This window comes from Brassica napus, chromosome C4 (assembly GCF_020379485.1).
Source record: "Brassica napus cultivar Da-Ae chromosome C4, Da-Ae, whole genome shotgun sequence".
NCBI lineage: Eukaryota > Viridiplantae > Streptophyta > Magnoliopsida > Brassicales > Brassicaceae > Brassica > Brassica napus.
In genome coordinates this window covers 16,903,193-16,923,508 of record NC_063447.1, presented here as the reverse complement: position 1 = coordinate 16,923,508, position 20,316 = coordinate 16,903,193, and the positions used below count along the sequence as shown (strand labels likewise).

At 38.9% G+C, this 20,316-nt stretch overlaps 3 protein-coding genes and 2 non-coding genes across 5 annotated transcripts; 2 read left to right on the top strand and 3 right to left on the bottom strand.

Moving 5' to 3' along the window:
• The first annotated feature begins 477 nt into the window (after window positions 1-477).
• LOC106421975 (respirasome Complex Assembly Factor 1) lies at window positions 478-2,108 on the top strand. The gene is made up of 4 exons (XM_013862811.3): window positions 478-807; window positions 898-1,001; window positions 1,565-1,694; window positions 1,792-2,108. The coding sequence occupies exons 1-4, from the start codon at window positions 679-681 to the stop codon at window positions 1,828-1,830; spliced, it is 402 nt and encodes a 133-aa protein (XP_013718265.1). The 5' UTR covers window positions 478-678; the 3' UTR covers window positions 1,831-2,108.
• A 123-nt stretch (window positions 2,109-2,231) lies between these two features.
• Window positions 2,232-2,303, bottom strand: TRNAG-UCC. The gene has a single exon. It is a non-coding gene; the product is annotated as a tRNA-Gly (tRNA).
• A 165-nt stretch (window positions 2,304-2,468) lies between these two features.
• Window positions 2,469-6,051, bottom strand: LOC106422059 (probable xyloglucan galactosyltransferase GT11). Its single transcript, XM_013862878.3, has 2 exons — window positions 4,605-6,051; window positions 2,469-3,764 (listed from the first exon to the last, which is right to left on the bottom strand). Exons 1-2 carry the CDS (start codon window positions 5,912-5,914, stop codon window positions 2,936-2,938), a joined length of 2,139 nt encoding a protein of 712 aa, XP_013718332.1. The 5' UTR covers window positions 5,915-6,051; the 3' UTR covers window positions 2,469-2,935.
• A 9,054-nt stretch (window positions 6,052-15,105) lies between these two features.
• LOC125585838 lies at window positions 15,106-16,836 on the bottom strand. Its single transcript, XM_048755535.1, has 3 exons — window positions 15,738-16,836; window positions 15,481-15,692; window positions 15,106-15,420 (listed from the first exon to the last, which is right to left on the bottom strand). The coding sequence occupies exons 1-3, from the start codon at window positions 16,834-16,836 to the stop codon at window positions 15,106-15,108; spliced, it is 1,626 nt and encodes a 541-aa protein (XP_048611492.1).
• Window positions 16,343-16,449, top strand: LOC125586650. The gene has a single exon (XR_007323187.1). It is a non-coding gene; the product is annotated as a small nucleolar RNA R71 (small nucleolar RNA).
• Window positions 16,837-20,316: the final 3,480 nt, after the last annotated feature.

Below are 20,316 nucleotides of genomic sequence, written 5' to 3'. Positions count from 1 at the left end.
GGTTCTTCGTAATGGTCGTTTGATTGTCGTTGCTATGGAGTCCAATATCAGCTTCTTCGCTTACGTAAGTACTGCAAGTGGTCTCTTTTATTTCAGTATGTGGTTTAATTTCATATTTCAAATGTGTGAGTATGCTTCCCTATTATAGGGCTTTGTCTTCAGGATGTGCGGTTTTTAATTCCTGACTTTTGGTTTTGAAAGGATTGCATTCCTTGTCAGTTTTGTGTTGTAACAATGGATCAAATGCTCTAATAAATTCAACAGTTGACAAAAAAACTAAAAACTATCTAGCGTTAAAAGAACTATGTCATGTCATAAATTTACAATCACTATATGATGATAGGCTATTTTGAAAGAAAAATCAAACAAGATCATAAAGCGAATCAATTTTGCAAATTAGTTTAAGACAAAAAAAAAATCAAAGAAGGGAAATAGTTTTTGTATTTGTATCATCTCCAGCTGCATTATTGTCACGTTCCGCGCAGAAACTAAAAAATGTATTTTAATTAAAAAACATAAAATTAAAAGGAAAAAAAAAAAATGCTTAACCGGTGGTGGTAGATCTGAATCATCAGAATTCAGAACCCTTTAGATTCTATCGGTTGGGTTTTGATTCTCAATCCTGGCTTCTTTGCATCGGATCTAGATCTTCTTTAGAAAATCATAAAATCGGCAAATATGAAAGAAAGGAGATCTGGGAAGTCGAATCATCATCAAGACAACGACGAAGAGATTCACCACCAAAACAGTCATCTGAGTTCTTTCAAATTCGCCAAACTGTTTGATTCTGAAGCTTCCTGGGACAAGGTAAACTTGTCGAATAAGCTTAAAATTATGAGTGATTTTGCGTTGGATCAATAAGACAATGTCAAGGTTCGGTTTTATGTGTTGGGACAGGACCAACTAGGAGATGTGTTGCATTGGATCAGGCAAGTTGTTGGATTACTCTGTGGATTGCTATGGGGTGCCATTCCTTTGGTTGGTGGCATTTGGTTACTTCTGTAAGTTTCTTCATTTGTCTTTTGTCTGCAATGTAACAAGTATGTCCATAAAGCATGAACGAACCTCCTTGCCTTAGCTCGAGTTACGTTTTTTTTTTTTTTAATTTGTGTGTGCTTGCTTGCTTAATCCACGGAATCGGGTTAATACGGCCTCTGCATCGTCTTAGGTTCCATCGCTTTGATCTGTATTGATGATTATAAAACTCGTAAGACCATCACATTTTCAGACAATAAGAAGCTACAACAGTTACTATTGTCTTTTTTTTTTTTTGTTCTACATGTTTGCAAGAAACGACTCCGCCTTTTATCAAGGCTTATTAGAATTTTTGTTTGTTTGTTATAACATTCATTGCTCAGTATTAGTTTTTTTTTTCGTTGAATGATTAGTTGAGAGTCGTTGAATTTGAGCAAAGTCCATCTGTAAGAGTTTTCGGGGACATTCATATAGTTTTAGTTACTTATTACAACCACAATACATTGGAGATATTTTAAATGTTACAAAGGAGATATTTAAGGTGTTTTCACTTAACAAAGTTACATTATTGACTGTAAAATTTTGGCAGGTTTCTGGCAATCTCTTCAGGTATAGTATACGGTTACTATGCACTGATTCTGAAGATCGATGAAGAAGACTATGGTGGTCACGCAACTCTGCTCCAGGACGGTCTCTTTGCTTCTCTTAGTGTATTCCTGGTATCTACTTTTTCTTCCCCTCTCTCTCTCTCTCTCTAATCTCAAGATTTTTCGTCGATCTTGAAAGTTGATTTGGTTGTGATGAATTATGTTTCAGCTTGCGTGGATTCTGGTGTATAGCTTGTCTAGCTTCTAACAGAGACGCACTCTTGCGCTTAAGTTGGCTTTAGCCCTGCTCAGATGGAGTTTAGCAGAAGGTGCATTTTATGGTTTCTCCGAGGACATTCTTCTTCTTTACGTTGCTCTTGACGCTTTTGTTTTCTAAAAACTGGAACTAGCTTCGGTAGTTTGTTTTCTAGATTTCAATGGAACGGATGGGTTTCCTTTGGTTTTGTCAACTAGTTTCTTCTAGTTTTGTGTAATAATAAACCAAGTAGTATGTGTTTATGCAACAAAATGGTATTTTTCTTTCAAGGGTCTCTCTAAATTTGGGACAAAAAAAAAAATCACTAGCATCTTACTATTTCCAGCTGATTCTGTATAATGCATTCGTGAAGAACGGAAATAAAAGGAAAGACGCAAATCGAAACAAAAAAATGCGTCTGCCGGGAGTCGAACCCGGGTCTATTGCTTGGAAGGCAATTATCCTAACCGTTGGACTACAGACGCTTTGATACTAATAGAAGCAGAACAAATGCTCAACGAAGAACGTGAATTTAAAGAAATTTATAGTTATACTTATCCAATAATCTAAAGCCCTAAAAATATTTTGTTATTTTGTTTGAAGTCACATCTGATGTGCCGTGGCTGACTTCATGAAGTCCTGGAATGAGTTCAGCTTCTCTACCTGCAAAGTAGAAGTTCAACAGATGGTGGATAATGCGGGTGAATTAAGCTGCTTCTTGTTCAATTAATTATGCTTTTTGTTGAATGTCGTACCGCTATAAATCTTGTATCCCTAATGAACCATGAGAGACAATTTCTATCTTCCTAGTACCTTAATGAATGGAGTATGTTTTTAGTTTAAAAAAAATGTCACAAGCACGAAGACAAATATTTCTTCAATACAAATTCTAAAGCAAAAGACAAGCGTAGCTAATCAGCCCCAACCAATGAACTTGTTGTAGTCTCAACCAATGAACATCCCCTTGAAATTGCGTGAATCAAACAAAACCAACTAAGAGAAATAATGTTCTTTCTACCATCACAATCACAACTACTACATTCATTTATCTCCCAAGAACTTGAAGAAAACAAAACACACACACGCACACATCAAACACAGTCTAATATCAAATGAATCAATGCCTATCAAAGTAAGAATCCCACTCATGCTTCTCAACATTCCCAAACACATTATACTTCCAAGAAAACTGCTCCGGAAACTCAAAAATCTCTTCATTCCCTTTCTCAATCCTCTTCCTCAGCCCTTCAACTCTCTGCAGCACTCCATCCACAGCCACATCAAAGGCATCTTCAAACCTCCCCGCGTCTCCTCTCTTACCAGACGGGTTAAAATACATCAACCTCGGTATCAACTTCACCACTTCTTCTCTCATCGCCACAACTTTCCCCCTCGGAATCCTACTCAAAACCTTCTCTATACTCGCTTTACCTTCTTTGACATTCTTCTCGGGAATAAAAACAGAATATTTACCGATATCTTTAGGTAAATGCCAAACGTACTGCGCGTAAGCCGACCCGGGATGGAAGAAAACCGGTATGCAACCGGCTAATATCGAGTCGAATGTAGACCGTCTGGTGTAGGAGTCACCAGGAGGTTGGAGACAGAACGTTGAGCTCAAGAAGAACTTCATGATCTGGTCGGGTTTGTAGCATTTTTGAGAGCCTGAAACGCATTCAAGAAGCTTGCATTTTCTTCTGGAAGCTTTGCACTGGTCCATGATCTCGGTTCTTATGCTGTCGCCTAGGTTTGGACGTGGTGCACCAACGAAGGAGAATAGGTAACGACGTTTGATTCTTCTCATTCTGTTCTGCCATTGGAGGATCTCTGCGTTGGTTGAAGGGTGGAAGTAAGTCGGGTAAGGAACCGCAAAGCCGTGGTAGTTCCATGGGCTTGATTCTATTAGTAACATCGTCATATTTCTAATTTCCGGCAAGATCATTAACCTGGCTAGGTAGAAAGAGAGACACAACAATGAGAAAGCTTGTTCAATAAAAAAAACTAAAACATTCATGAGTGCTCTATATTATGTAATTCTCCAAGATTAATGATATACATACATATGACTATGCAACTATTTTTCGTTCATATAGTTCATCAATTTTTATATGGTCTTGTGTTCTTAAAATGCTGCAAGATAGTTAGTAATAACTAACAAGCAAAGGTGAAACGTCATTGATATTATAACTAATATTTAGTGACATATAATTTATGTAATATTCCAAGATTAGTGACATATATATATATATATGATTATGCAACAATTTTATCATTCATAGTATTCATTAAAGTTTTCTTATGTTCTTGAGTTCTTGAAATGCTGCTATACAGCAAAAATAGTAACAAGTAAAAGTGGAATGTTATTTGATTATACTAGAACTCTTGTGCTTCCCATGCTTCATTAGTATGCTATATAGGGCTGGGACAGATCGGATATCCAGGTAATTTTAAGGTATCTGGATCCGGATCCTTATCCGACAGATCCATAGTTTTACTATCCTTATCCGGATCCGGGGTTCTCGGATATCCGGGTGTCGGATATCCTTCTAAAAACTGTGATATCCGGCGGATATCCGGATCCGGATTTGGATCCATAAAATAAATAAAAAATAATATTAATATATATAAAATATTAAAAATAATTTAAAAATAAAAAAAATATATAATGTTTTTAATTATTTATATATATAATATTACAAAATTTACATAAAATTTATATATACTATTAATCTGATATACTACTCATCACCTTAGATTTAATCAACAAATTAGGATTGGCATCTTACCTGTTGCCCCAATCAGATTCATTCTCTGGAGTACGCATAAAATCCCAAGTGGTGCGACCAGCCACCATGAAATGATCTCGACCGTCCATTCTCTTCCACTCTGGTCTCTCCCTAAGCCACTTCATCAGATCAAGCGCCGCCGCATCTCTCATGAAAGGGAACGGTCCCCACAGGAACCGCATCAAGTCTAAACCTGGATAGTAAGGAACATACACCGCTGAAGCGAGAGACGAGTCTTTGGTCAAGCACTTGTACTGCTTCATCCTGTTGTGGAATATCACTTCTAATGTGAACTGATTTGTGGCGAACCAACCGGAAACTCCCTCCATGTTAGGTAGACGAGGGCCTAAACCGAAGTTCGATGTTAACTCGCACATGTCCGTCCACCTACTCAGCGTCCAGCAGTTCTTGAGAAGCTCCTCGTTGAATAAAGATGGAACGTCGTGCATGTAAACGTATTTTCCTCGACATGGATCGTTACGTCGCGTTGCTCTTGGCCGTACCATAACTTTAGGCCGGTTTCTCCTTGAGGTTACTCTGTTCTTGGCCTTGGAAACTGTCTTATTCGGTGTGAAATGTCTCTGATTTTTTGGTTCGGACACTGTTTCAGAATTGTTGTCACTTTCAATATCATTATCGGACAAACCATTCGCCATTTCCTTACCTACTCGATCTTTCTTGGATCCCACGTCATCCTTAGGCTCCAAAAAGTTTAGTTCTTTCTCGTATGATTGATGATTCTCATCACTATTAACCACATTCCTCTCATTATCATCATCATTATGGCGAACCCTTTTCTTCTCAGGTTCCAATCTAGCCTTTCTTGGTTCGCGATGTCCCCTCCTTGACCACGTGGTCCGACCACTCAAACCTGAGTCTGCTCTCTTCTTCTCGTTCTCAATCTTTTCTTTCTCGAGTTCCTCAACGAGATCAGTCACAACCTTGGCATCTTCCGAAATCTGAACCTCCCGAGAGGTATCATTCCCGCGGGTATTAACAGGAAGTGTGTTGTTGTCTACGTCAGAGACAACAGGCTGGTCAGGTTCTTGGTCGTGTTGTGGGACGTCGACGGAGAGAACAGCCTGATCAGATTCTTGGACGTGTTTTGGGACGTTGATGGGGAGATTGATGACGTTTTCTTGTCGGAACAATCTCTCGTGGGTATGAACGGTTGTCGCGGAGGAACTGAAAAGGTAAAGCAAGACAAGCCAGAGGAGGAAAGAGACCATTGCCACGTACCAAAACTGTGTTCTGTACTTTGAGCTCGACTTCTCCATCGCCATCGCTCCTCTCCTTTGTGGATTTCTCATGCATCAGCCAAATCTCACCTCCGAACCTTGATATGTTACTTGTGGAAGAAGATATCGTGAAAGGATAATGTGATATGATTCTGAATCTGAATGAGAGATTTAGGGCAAAAATGGATCTCTTGCAGATTTAGAAAAGGAATGGAGGCTGTGAGTGGATGTGAGATTGTGAGGGTGTTGAAGCGTTCAAAGGTATAACTAGGTTTTGTAGTAATTAATGAAAATATGTGTCTTTTTCAACAAACTAAGCGTTAATTAGTAACTAATCAACATGCGTCCTTAATTAGTGTTTCTTTTTAAGTACTGTTGAACTGACTCAAACAAAAATACATTGGGATTCAATATGATGAAAAATATGGATCATCTAAACTGCTTAGACCATCTCCAAAGAGGAACTTTATTTTGAAGTTTCCAAAACTCTATATTTGAAGTTTAAATGTGTTCTTCTCCAAAAGTAAAACATCAAACTCAACTTCAAAACTATTTATATTTTATAATATGGTCCTTATATTTGTCATAACTAATTTGAACTCATAAAACTTTTGTAAATAACTAGCACGTATATAAACATATTACAACAATATTAATTAATAAAATATTCTATTAAAATATAAAAATTTAAATAAAAATAACTTAATTAATATTAAACTTCAAACAAAATACCATATTATTTCATAAAATGATTTTCGTAATGCATATATGATCTATTAGTGCATTTCGAAGTATATTTGTATAGCTGTTAAGAAGAATTTGCAAGCAAGATGAATGAAGGGAGATATTTGTTGTATTAGATGTGGAGCTGAGGAGAAATCAATAAACCATGTGTTTTTTGAGTGCCCTCCTGCGCGTCAAGTTTGGACTTTGTCAAAGATACCGTCTAACCCAGCCTACTTTCCCACTAGTTCTCTATTTACGAATATGGATCATCTTTTCTGGAGGGTACTCCCGAAGATGGAAGATCATCATTTTGCGTGGATATTGTGCTATATTTGGAAAGGAAGGAATAATAAGGTCTTTAGTAATTTGGATATTGACCCAAGAGATACACTTACGCTTGCAGAAACTGGATCAACACTTTGGGCTGAGGCTCAGGTGATGAAGACTAAGCAGGCTCCACAACAGACTGAGGTTTTGAATCGTCAGCCGAGGGTCGGTCGTTGGTGCTTTATAGATGGTTCCTGGAAAGATGAAGCTTCTTATTCAGGTCAAGGATGGTATAGCATACTCGAGGGCTTTCAGGGATTGATGGGTGCAAGGAATACTAGGGCATGTCTTTCACCTCTTCATGCAGAGATGGAAGCATTAATATGGGCAATGAAATGTATGAGGAATTTACATCAGTTTCAGGTTACTTTTGCTACGGATTATTCTCAATTGGTGAAAATGATTTCGGAACCAGAGGAATGGCCGGCGTTTGAGAGTTACCTGCACGACATAAAGTTACTGAAGACACGTTTTACTAGCTCAGAGATCATTCATGTACCCCAGACGGAAAATCAAAAGGCGGATAGTCTAGCACGATGTGCCAGGAAACAATCGTCTTTCGTCGTTCACATGGATGCGGAGTTACCAGATTGGTTCGCAAAATCTATATGAGTCTGTTTGTTGATGACAAAAAAGTGCATTTCGAAGTAAAAATGACGAGACTTTGTAGATTACGAGTTAAAAGTTGTTGAAATCGGGTAATATTGATACTTGTAAATACATTAGATCGGAATAAGAAAGTAAAAAAGAAAGATAAAATATTGCTAAAAGACTAATTTCTTCTCGATGATATTAATACTCGTGAATATATTCGATATGAACAAGAAAGAATTGTACGAAAAAGACATCACAAACAACAACAACAACAACCATCTTTAGTTACACACAAAAATTTGGACAATATTTGAAAATTTTGAAGGTTCCGGATCAAACTTACCTGACTAGTAGTGTTGTTGTAATATTTAAATTTGTGTAATAGTTATGTTTTCATGTAATTTAAAAAAAACAAAATTGTTAATTTTTTTTGTATATTATTATTTTCTAAATCTAGCTTAAAATATTTTAAATCTTATTTTAAAGTTTTATTTAGTTTTATGTGTAAAATTTAAAATCTGTAAACAAAATTTAAAATATTTATGAGATATAATTTTCTTAAGGATTAAAACAATAAACGAGAAAATATTTATGAATCATAAAACTGATGTGTGATTGTAGGGACCAAAATACAAATAAAAATATAAAATTTCAAATTTGGATTAGTTAACTAAGTTTATATTTATCTCTTTAATGAAATATTTTTATCTTTAGAATCTATATTTGTGACCAGGGTCTTTTTTAGTGTTATCGTAGGGTATTTCTCTATTTTATAAGGAACTAGATTATATGTAATGTAGTAAATACAGTTGAGACTATCGGGACTGCACGGATTAATGAGTAAGTCCGCGAGCTCTTTGGAGTAGATAGATCTCCACGGATCTCTATTTCATCACTGAACAAGTGATGAAGAAGCTCTTGTATCTTGCACATTGTTGAGAGGTATGCCTGGCCCTCAAATTTTATGAGCTTTACAGAAGTATAATTTTTAATAAATATATTTCTACAAAATTATCAAAATAGATTAAGAGAATTTAAGGTAAAAATTTCTTACATAAACACTCATGTTGAAGCTTAAATCTTTAGTACAAAATAATACTTATTTTAAATTAAAGACTTAAAGCATATTAAGAGGGTGTTTGGTGATCGCTGTGAGTGTTCTACATCGCTATAATTTTCTTTACAACAATAAAATCAAAGCAATCAAGTTTTATTAAAAAATTCGAAAATTACAGTCCAAAATATTAAAAATGAAATTTGTCGGTCTTAGAAACCAATTTTTTATAGTTTCATATTTATTTTAAGAATTTTAACTAGAGTCTGTCACTGTTAAGGTTCTAGATGGTTCTAGAACTAAGATAACGATATTGCATAGATAAGTATAAGTAGTTGTTGGAGATAAGTCTAAATATACGATGCAACATCCGATTTGTATATATCTTTTTTTTAACCCTGGATAATTATGCTATTACAACTATGAGAAATATTACAGACGATTCTACAGCTGACTCTACCTGCCGTATGAGGATTCACGCCTGACTGCATCACCTGAGCCGCCCTATGGGATCCATTCTTGACGGTACTCCTTGTGCCATGTTGTAGATCTCGTGTAAGCCTTTTCTCCTTTAATTCGCATAATTCCGCCTTCTCCGGGAATTGAAACTCAGATCTCTTGATGTAGAAGCATTAATGAACCCATGGTCAAACCACTGGACCAAGGGGGCTTCCACATTTGTATATATCTTTAAGAGTTGTATATATATACGATGTAACATCACATAATGAATAATAAGTATTCTTCCTCATATCTCTTGATTTACATGGTATCAAAGCCATCAAGGCAAGATCAATAATATTTTTGGTTGTTTTTAACGAGAGATTGTGAAAAATGAGTGGAGAAAAATCAGATGTCGTGAGTTCGACGAGCGTTGCAGCAGAAGGTATGAAGTCACCGTTTTACTTTGCTCCATCCGACAACCCTGGAACCACGATATCTCTGGTGATTTTGACAGGAGACAACTATGCTGAGTGGGTGTCTGAGCTGGAGAATGCCCTAAGAGCGAAAAGTAAAATTTGTTTCATCGATGGAAGCTTAAAAATTCCATTGGAGAAAGAAAAACCAGTGGAGGCAGAGATGTGGAGAACGACGAATTCAATTATTGTTGGGTGGATAAGAGCGTCTATCTCTCCAGCCATTCGATCTATGGTTCCATTCTCGCCTGATGCATTCAAGATGTTGACTGAGCTGAAGAAGCGTTTCTCGGTGGGAAGTGCAGTACGAGTTCATCAGCTCAAGGCTGAGTTAGCATCATGTAAGCAAGACATGTCTAGTGTTATGGACTACTTTGGAAGATTCTCACAGAAGTGGGAAGAGTTGTTGAATTGTAAACCACTTCCAACGTGTGGGTGTGAAGCATCAGACATGTATGCAAAGGAGTATGAAGTGGAGAAAGTGCACCAGTTCCTCATGGGATTTGGTGAAGCGAGGTATGACAATATGTGTACCAATATAATTGGAATGGAGACTCTCCCAGACCTCAATTCTGTTTATCAGAGGGTTGTCCGTGAAGAAAATAGAATTAGTGCATCACTGCTTGAACCCAAGGAAGCACCAGTGGGTTTTGCTTCGAAAACAGAGCATCGTGAGGGAGACGATCCAATGATGGGAGGTCTGATTGCTGCTGTTGCTAGAAGTCAGAGTTCGGTCGTGTATAGATCTAGTGGCAGGTAAAGAGATGGTCCGGATTTGAGATAGATATAAGAAGATGAACATATTTAGAAAGTAGAAGATGAGAAGATGAAACGATTTAGAAAGATGAAAAGATGATACCGGTTGAGTGGCTCTGATACCACTTTGATACGTCCTAGATTTGGACAAGGATCACTCAACTGGATTTTGGATATGAACTCGCCAAAGTAGGGAGATCTGATGGTTTGATAGGCGACACACAAGGTTGCGGAAAGGCCTTATGATACTACCGGCTTTGATTGTGGTTTGGAATGTGACGTCAAGACCAACAAGGGAAGATTTGTTTACTTGGAGAATCACTCGACAAGAAACAAGAACTGTTCTAAGCAAAGAACAAAGAGATAGACTCATAAACTTTAAGGGGAAAATCGATTCATTGATAATGAAGAAGAGTTGACATATTTATAGTACTTGTGGTAAATGAAAGACATTAATAAAAACACTTAGGAAATAACAAAATTGACTGAGAATGTGGAAGGTCAGTCAAGAAACTCTTCAGCTTCAGATCTGGTCGATGTGACTCTTCGGCTGATGTCTAGATTCATTCGATCAAGTTGAAGTCGCCGCGGTAAGGAGCTGGACGAACGCGGGACGGTCTGGACAGTCTGTGGCCTGATCAAGCAGTGTACTGATGCGGCCTAAGTGTTCAGATAGTTGGATGATTCGTGCCTTAGAGAAATCTGAATGATAGAAGTCCAAGAGGGAGTCGGACATGAGGGTTAGTCCATTGGCTCGATCATTGGAACAGTCGGTTCGTGCCAAACGGACCAAGAGGGAGAAGTCTCGATCATTTTGGGAAACCTCACGATCCAAGTCAAGTCTGGCATGATCCAAGTCAAGTCTGGCATGATCCATGTCAAGTCTGGCATGATCCATGTCAAGTTTGGCATGATCCAAATCAAGTCTGGCGCGGCTGTTAACTTTGGCTTGTCGAGATGGTTGGGAAGGACGCGTACTGGTTCGGTCAGATCGGTCTTCAGGATGTGGACTTGGTCGAAGCTTCATTCCGGATGTAAGTGGGTCGAGGCGGTACACGGTTTGATCGTCTTGGGCGGTACGGCTAGGAAGCCAAACCTCGGCTGAGCTGTCCTGAACGGTCTGATCTCCATTCTGGTGCGGTTCCATGTGCTGATCCATGGACTGAGGTGCATCACATCCCGCGGCAACACACTCGTGAAATGGCCTGGTCGGATTGGCGTGACACGGACGCGGCCTGCCTTAGCTCGCGGAAGCCTCCCGCGATCAACCACATAACTTCGCGGCCTCGACTTCCCGCGATGTCTCCCTGCGAAATCAACTGGACAGATTCGTCGCATCATGGCCGCGGCTGGCTTCATCCCGCAAAGGTCGCACGCGGCGACACCACCAAGTCGTCATCGTAGCTTCATCTCCTCTGTCGTGACCGAGAGCTTCAATCGTCATCCTCAAATCGACGCGCCTCCACGATTCACGCCGTCGTCAACATTCCGCGGCTGTGCTCAGAATCGCCGTCGTGGTCTCAGCTCGAGCCGTGACAGCACGTCCTGAAGCTCTGGAGTCGTCGCAGCCATTGCTGAGTTCGTGACCACCACAACACGACAGCACCTGCTCCAAATCAAGCTTCTCCGGCGCGTTCTTGCTTAATGAGAGGCATCTCCGTCTTGTTCCGTGTGGGAGGCTTGCCGCGTCGTCAAGCTCCGGATCGGCGAAGAGAAAGCTCGTGAGCTCCAATGGCTGGTTTTCACATTTTTGCAAAACAGGTCCTCGAGTCTTGATTATTCACGAATTTGCCCCAACTATTAAAATGTACAGATTGGTCCTCTCGATTCAGCCCCAAACATTTTGAACTTGCAATCTAACCCAGCGAGTATTCCAAAACTGCAACCTTGGTCCATGAACTTTGGATAACTTCATATTTGACCCCAGACTTCCATAGTGTGCAATTTAGCCCTTGAATTTCGTCCTAAACTTCCAAATATGCATTCCAACCCCTGTGATATGCAATTATTGATGAAAATACAACATAGAGACCTAAATGCAACTTAGAATGACCATAATAATAAGTTAAAATATGAATCTAAAACTCATCAAAATCAAGAGATATCAACTCCCCCACACTAGTCCTTTACTTGTTCGGAAGTAAACTTGTAAGAACCCAAAGAGGAGAGGTTTGAAAATGGAAGCTCATAACCAAAAGAACACTTTCTAGCCTTCAACTTAACATCCTAAGCAAAACATAGCAAATAGCATGAGCAACTCTCTTAGTGCACTCTAGCTTCTCAAGGCCTATCAAGACTCTTTTATCTCTACACAAGTTGTGATGTCATTCAACCAACAAGTTCTTTAGCCAAACCTCACATTCATTCAAACATACACACACAAGTGAATTCTTGAAAATTGATATTTGATCTCAATCATTTGGCTTGGTGAGAGAAGATGGTCTAATGTGAAGAAAAATGGGTCTCAAATGCATTTTTTTATAGTGACTCACACTCAAGAATAGGAGCAAGATCATTATGCAAAATTTATCTAAGAAAATGAGCAATTCATGCATACAATGCCTTTTCCTAGATGATTTCAAATTCTACCCCTTCTTTTTCATCATTCTCAAACCCAAAATATACCCACTTACATCTCTCACCAAATGAACACTCTCTTTTCTCTTCTTTAATTCAACCAACTAGGGACAATCTTTTTGATTTTTACTTAGCTCAACTCTTTTCTTTTTCTTTTCCCCTCATTTATTGCTTCTTTGATTCTCTTTTTTTTTTTTTGAAAGGGGTTCTTTTGATACTCTAGAGTTTTTTCTTTTCTAATTTTCTTTGTCTCTAGAAGTTTCTTTCTTTAAGCACTCTTTTTGATTTTTTTTTTTCACTCAATCTCTCCCATTCCCAAGATCAAAAAAATTTAAACTCACAAACCCAACAACCATCCTAGAGGCTAGATTAAATGAAGTCCTAATGCTAGCCAAAGATAAGAACAGCCTATTGTCGCTCCTAATACTCTCAAGATTTTGCACATGACATGCTATCAATAAAAGGCCTCACTCAAGCAAATTAATGTTGGCTTCAAAGAATGGTGAGGGTTTATGGGTATGGGAGTGCCATTTGGGTTAACAAAGATTGGTATAAAGAGAGAAAGATAACCCAAATGTGTATAATATCCATGATCAAGTACGCAAATGCCCATATGCAAGAGAGACTAAGTTCATTAAGCCTTAGTTTATTTGGAGTTGGTTTCAAGAAAAATGTCAATCATCAAGCAAACAACAAGTTTCAAGAAGAGTTTTCAAGGCTCGAAGCTTACAAGTTTTTTCAAGAGATGCTTAAGCTACTTGGTATGTTTAGCTAGGATGTCAAATTGAGTTCTAGACATGTGTTCTTTACAAGGTTTCTCCCAATGAATGAATGCAATCTAAATGCTTCTAGACTTAATCCTAAAGATGCAAATGATGCAACTAAATGTTTATTTTTGTGATTTTCGAAATTTTTCAATTTTTGTGGATTTTCTATGCAAATAATTATTCACAATGCAATGCATGAGACTTAATGACAAGTAGATAAAACAAAACACAATTTGAGATAGTAGACTCTCCCCCAAACTCACTTCACACAGTCCCTTGTGTGAGAATAAGCTCAAAGGAGAGATCTAAGGGAAAGACATAAACATGATAACTAAGTATTTACAAAGGTAGAATGCACTTACTTGAAGTTGGCTGTCATGAGAGAAGGGAAATGAGGAGGAAGGGCTTGTTGTCACCGTGGAATTTTCGACATGACCTTTAGGAATTTTTGAGAATTCTCCCAAACTTGTCCCTATGCTTATTCAAACACAGTAAAGCAAAAAAAAAAGATATATAGAAATATATACAAAGGATACCATGGGATTTTCTCCCAAATGAGCTTGTTTTAAGTCTCTAGCTTGACTTTTCTTCCAATTGGCTAGTGAAGAGGAGGATCTTTCCCACCTTCAAGGGTGATGGTGAGGACTTGAGAGATGAGCTCTTGGAGCTTGATTGGATCATCTTGGAGCTGAGGAGTTATGATTTTCCTTGCACTTGAGAATGGTTTAGACTCTCCCTTGCACTTGATCTTGTACTCAATCACTTCATCTTTGATCTTCATTGGATACAGAGTGAGAATGTGTGAAGATTTCTCAATAGGAGTGGGGTGAGGTTCTTTGATCATCTTCTTCTTATCATGAGTAGCCTTTGTGGCTCTACCCACCTCCTCCATTTTAGCACTGTCCAAGTGCTAATCACACATCTCATGAGATGACTCTCCATCAAGAATTTGTTTTTCACTAGCCATCACTTCATCTTTGATCTTCTCAATGGGAGGTTCTCCACAAGTGATGGTTCCACAATACTGGAGACATTCATCAAAGGAGACTTGATTGTGTAGGAGACAGATTTGTTCACATTGAGGAGTGTGACCTTCTTGTTGGCAAAGTCAATGCAAGCTCCTACTGTTGTGAGAAATGGTGTGCCAAGGATCAATGGGACTCTCTTCTCAGTTGCCATCTTTAAAACAGTGAGGTCAATAGGAATGGTGCAAGCTCCAATCTTCAAAGGAAAGTCCTTGATGAGACCAATTGGAGTTGTAGAAGAGGAGTCCCCAAACATTAGTAAGGATGTGTTTGGCTCCATGTTTTCAATCCCAAGACTCTTCACCATCTCCATTGAGATCACATTCACACTTGCACCAGAATCAACAAGAGCATCATCAAGTGTGAACTTACCAAGGGAGCAAGACAAGGTGAACTTCCCTTGGGTTTTTAGTTTGGGAAGGGACTTTGGTGTGATTGATGGATCAAGCTGCATAGTAGAGATGTCTAGGAGCTCTCCTACTTCTTTTTTGTGAGCTAGAATGTCCGTGATGAGCATCATTTAGACATGAGCATCATGCATATTTGGGATCTCTGGAAGCTTGACTCCTAAAACACTCATGTCCTTTCTGAACTTGGAGATCACCTTGTTTTGAGCTTTGGTGAGGACTCTTTGTGGAAATGAGAGCTTATCATAAGGTGACTGCTCAACCTCAGTGGTTCCTTCCAACTTAACTTCCTTTAACCTCTGCACAGCCTCTCGTTCAACTTGTTTCTCAGCCTTGTGCTCATCTCTTTTCAGAATCTCTGCTGCAACCTTCAGTTCAGCTTGTGCCTTAACCCTCTCCATAGCCTTGTGTTCAGTGTTATCCACAAGCTGTGTTGTAGCATGGGAAACAAATTATGTTCCATACAAGAGGCTTTCAATCTGATCCACCTCTTTCTCATGATCACTCAACTCAATCTCAGAAGAAGTAGTAGAGAGGATAACATTGCAATACTCTTTGGGATTCTGCTCTGATTTCTCTGGTAGAGATCCCATTGGGCGCTTGGAGGTTGAATGCCTAGAGGCAAACTGATTCTCCAAAGCCTTGAAATGAGAGGCAAGGTTTGAGAATTTTTTGTTGAGATCATTGTAGCTTCCATCAACTTTGGTGTGAAGGTTCTTCAACTCATATCCAATGTGCTTCTCACTTCTAGTTTGAGACTCCAAGATCTGTTTCAACATTGCATCAGTGCTACTTTCTTTTAGAGCAGAAGTAGAAGATCCAACTTGGCCTTGTGTAGACTGATTTCCTTTGGAGGAGAAACCTTGAGAGTAGTTTTGGCTAGCTTGGTAACTACCTTGTTGGTTGTTGTATAAGGGCTTTTGCTGGTAGTTGTTTTGGTATTGAAAGTGAAGCTCCTTTTTGTACCATGTCCCATTAGCATTAACGAAACATAGCTCTTCTTGACCTTCTAGACCATCAACTTCATTAACCACAACTATCTCATCTTGCTTATGTTCACCAACAAAGTTTACTTTCTCTTGTTTGGTTCTGTCTGAAAGAAGCAAATCCATCTTATCTTGTAGAGCTTTCAACTCTCTCTTTGAGTTCTGATCATCTCCTCCACTGTCTCTATTGCTCCTGTCATGGTCATCACTGTAGACTGACTCACTCTGAGCCATATTCTCTACAAACTCCTCAGCATCTACTTCATTCCTCCCCAAGAAGAAACCATTGCTAGCAGTATCCAGCTGGCTTCTGAACTTAGGTAAAACTCCTCTATAGAAGGTACTGAGCAGACTCTCCTTGGTGAAACCATGATGTGGGCATTGAGACCAGTAGCTTCTGAACCTTTCCCATGCTTCACTAAAACCTTCAAGATTCCTCTGTTGAAATCCAGAGATCTCATTCCCAAGCTTGGCAGTCCTTGAGGTAGAGAAGAACTTGTTGAGGAAGGCTTTCTTGCATTCATTCCAAGTGGTGATTGAGTCACTTGGAAGGTTCTTCTCCCATGTGTGAGCTTTGTCTCCCAAATAGAATGGAAACAATCTCAGCTTGAAGGCATCTTCAGAGACACCATTTGTTTTTGACAAGCCACAGTATTTGTCAAATTGATCCAGGTGATCAAGTGGATCATCCAAAGCAAGACCATGATACGTGTTGTTCTCTATCATGTTGATCAAGCTGGATTTGATCTCAAAGTTGTTGTTCTCCACAGCTGGTGCCCTGATACCCAGCCTACTCCCATGGATATTGGGCTGATCATAGGTGCCAATAGCTCTAGCTTGGCGCTGATTCCCCTCCATCTCAAGCTCAACTCTGTCCAAATGAGCTTTCCTTTTTTCTTCTCTTCTCTTCTTTGCAATCTCCCTTTCAAAAGCTCTAATGTCTTCAACTCCTCAAGTTCATGCACCTGACATTCAAAAGAGCTAGCAAAGAGAATCAGTAACTAGATACAAGAAAATAAGACTTAGTCTCAAGCAAGTACCAAATCTCAATGTCAAAATCAACTTAGAATTGGCAACGGCGCCAAATTTGATATGGACTTTTCAAGGGTCCAAGGTTCAAATCAATGTAGTATTTTAGATGTCAATTCATTTCTAAGTGTTTCAATGCAAAAAGAATACATGTTCAAACTTAATCTAAGTGCATTCTGATAGACCATGGATTTTACCCATTTTTAACCATGGTTTATGAATGTTTTAAGATATATTATTACTATATAAAGTCTATTTAGAGCAATTACAGGTCCAGGTAATATTTGCAAGGAAATGATGTAGTTGGAGCTATTTAGAGATCTTTTGAGCTTCGCTGGAAGCAAGAGATGGTCGACAGTCGCAGCTCAGTATCGACCGATAGTCACCACCAAATATCGATCGATGTCGAGTCCCTTGTATCGATCGATTATGAAGCCATCCGAGAATTAATGACAAATTAGAAGATTTCAAGTTTCACAAAAGTCTCAATAATTACATCATTAGTCTTTGGCCGCCTGTTAGGCTATTTATTATGGTTTTGTATTATTTTAGAGTAAGACTTGCCTAGAGACCTTTTTAGGCCTAGTTTGGAGGAGGTAAGAAGCCACCATTGAAAGAGGAGAGCTTAGTTGGAGAGATAGATCATCTACTGCAAAACAGAGAAGATCTTGAACTCCTTTGTTTTCATATTTCTGTTTACTTTTACTATTATTTATCTAAGTATTATTCAGACCATCATAACTATGAGTTTTATGAATATGTCTGAGTAGTCCTTACTGTTAGATTTATGTTTCTCAAATAGGTTGATAAATGTAATACTGATACAACAATTGTTAGGATGTTTAGAAACATAGTTCAATCATCTAGTTATGCTTAAAGCTAAGTTTAGGATTGATCACTCTTTAAACTTAGATCTTAGGATTAATTGGGATCAAGCCATTGCTTGACTCAATACCTGAAAATAACTAGAATGATCTAACTAACTAGATACATATGAGAGTTGGTCTAGTGAGTTAGAGAATACAAATCAAACCCGTCCGTAAAGCTTTCTGGAAGAAGTATCGATCGACACAGCGATAGCCCTGTCGATCGATATTTTGAAAGGTGTATCGATCGATATTCACAAAGAATTATCGATCGACACTTTCTCGCGACCAAAATAACGAGAGTTGAGGTCCGAGATCCAGATTAGATAATCAAACAGATTATACCTTAGTTTGAATTCAAGAACAATTAATATTAATAAACTCCTAATTTTCCAAATTAAGTATTATTTATCATACCTGAGAGTATACCTGAATCTAGCTACTTCATCCAACTGTTAACAACCTCAAAACAAATCAATCGAGCAATAACTTGCTCACCAACCAATTTACTGCTTTAAAGCCCATAAACCATTCAATCTAGATTTATTTCAAGACCATAATCTACTGTGTAATCCTAGAGTCTCTGTGGATTCGATCCCTAAGTACTACATCCGAACCTCTTATTTGAGAGAGTAATTCACTCCTTAGGGTAATTTGAGTGATATCACATTCAGTGTAATGAAGGGATTTGATTAAACTAACAAGATTCTAACACAATTAACTAGCAACTTTCAAGCAAATGGATAAAGGAGGAATCATGGGTATAGGAATTTGATTTCAGATGACTAAGATTTAATTCAAAATGGCAAGGTTTCAATCAACACATTTTCCTAAGTCTAGATAACAATTCTAAGCAAGTTCTTTGTCAAGACAAATGCTCATTTACTCTCATTGATCAAACATCAAATGCCTTTAGTTTGTGTCAATCAAGCAATCATTAAGAACAAATCATTCAACTTTCTAAACTCCCCTAACATCAAATACCTTTGGTAGGGTAAGCTAAGAGCATGTTGAGTTGGCTCAGACATTTCATCGAACACCTTCCGGGCAATGAAATGTCTAGATTTTTAATCTAAAATGGCCAACTCTAGATTAGCATTAAGATCACTCAATCAAGCAAAGAAACATATTAATCTACTCTAAACATTCTTGATCATCACTTAATCATCCTAATCATCCTAACCCATGAATCCAAAGATGACTACTCACTCATTATCATGGTAGACACGAAAGCATGAGTTGATCTAAGTCTAAACATGATTAATGATCAAAGCAATCAAACAAACAGAAAAGATAATGATCAAGATTAGATATTTATCCAAAAATGAGTTTTTATTTGATAGATAATAAGATAATCTCTAAGATTAAGTTTACAATGTATGTATACTAGATTAGAAATAAAATGGTAAAATGGTAAAATGAATGTTTCGGACCCCGGCCGCGACCACCCGTTTCCCGCGACCACAGCCTGCGAAATCAGGAACCTCGATCGCGACCCACACATCCCGCCGCAACACACTCGCGAAATGGCCTGGTCGGATTAGCGTGACACGGACGCGGCCTGCCTTAGCTCGCGGAAGCCTCCCGCGATTAACCACATAACTTCGCGGACTCGACTTCCCGCGATGTCTCCCTACGAAATCAACTGGACAGATTCGTCGCATCATGGCCGCGGCTGGCTTCATCCCGCAAAGGTCGCACGCGGCGACACCACCAAGTCGTCATCGTAGCTTCATCTCCTCCGTCGTGACCGAGAGCTTCAATCGTCGTCCTCAAATTGACGCGCCTCCACGATTCACGCCGTCGTCGTCAACATTCCACGGCTGTGCTCAGAATCGCCGTCGTGGTCTCAGCTCGAGCCGTGACAGCACGTCCTGAAGCTCCAGAATCGTCGCAGCCATTGCTGAGTTCGTGACCACCACAACACGACAGCACCTGCCCCAAATCAAGCTTCTCTGGCGCGTTCTTGCTTCATGAGAGGCATCTCCGTCTTGTTCCGTGTGGGAGGCTTGCCGCGTCGTCAAGCTCCGGATCGGCGAAGAGAAAGCTCGTGAGCTCCAATGGCTGGTTTTCACATTTTTGCAAAACAGGTCCTCGAGTCTTGATTATTCACGAATTTGCCCCAACTATTGAAATGTACAGATTGGTCCTCTCGATTCAGCCCCAAACATTTTGAACTTGCAATCTAACCCAGCGAGTATTCCAAAACTGCAACCTTGGTCCCTGAACTTTAGATAACTTCATATTCGACCCCAGACTTCCATAGTGTGCAATTTAGCCCTTGAATTTCGTCTTAAACTTCCAAATATGCATTCCAACCCCTATGATATGCAATTATTGATGCAAATACAACATAAAGACCTAAATGCAACTTAGAATGACCATAGTAAGCTAAAATATGAATCTAAAACTCATCAAAATCAAGAGATATCACTTTGCTGAT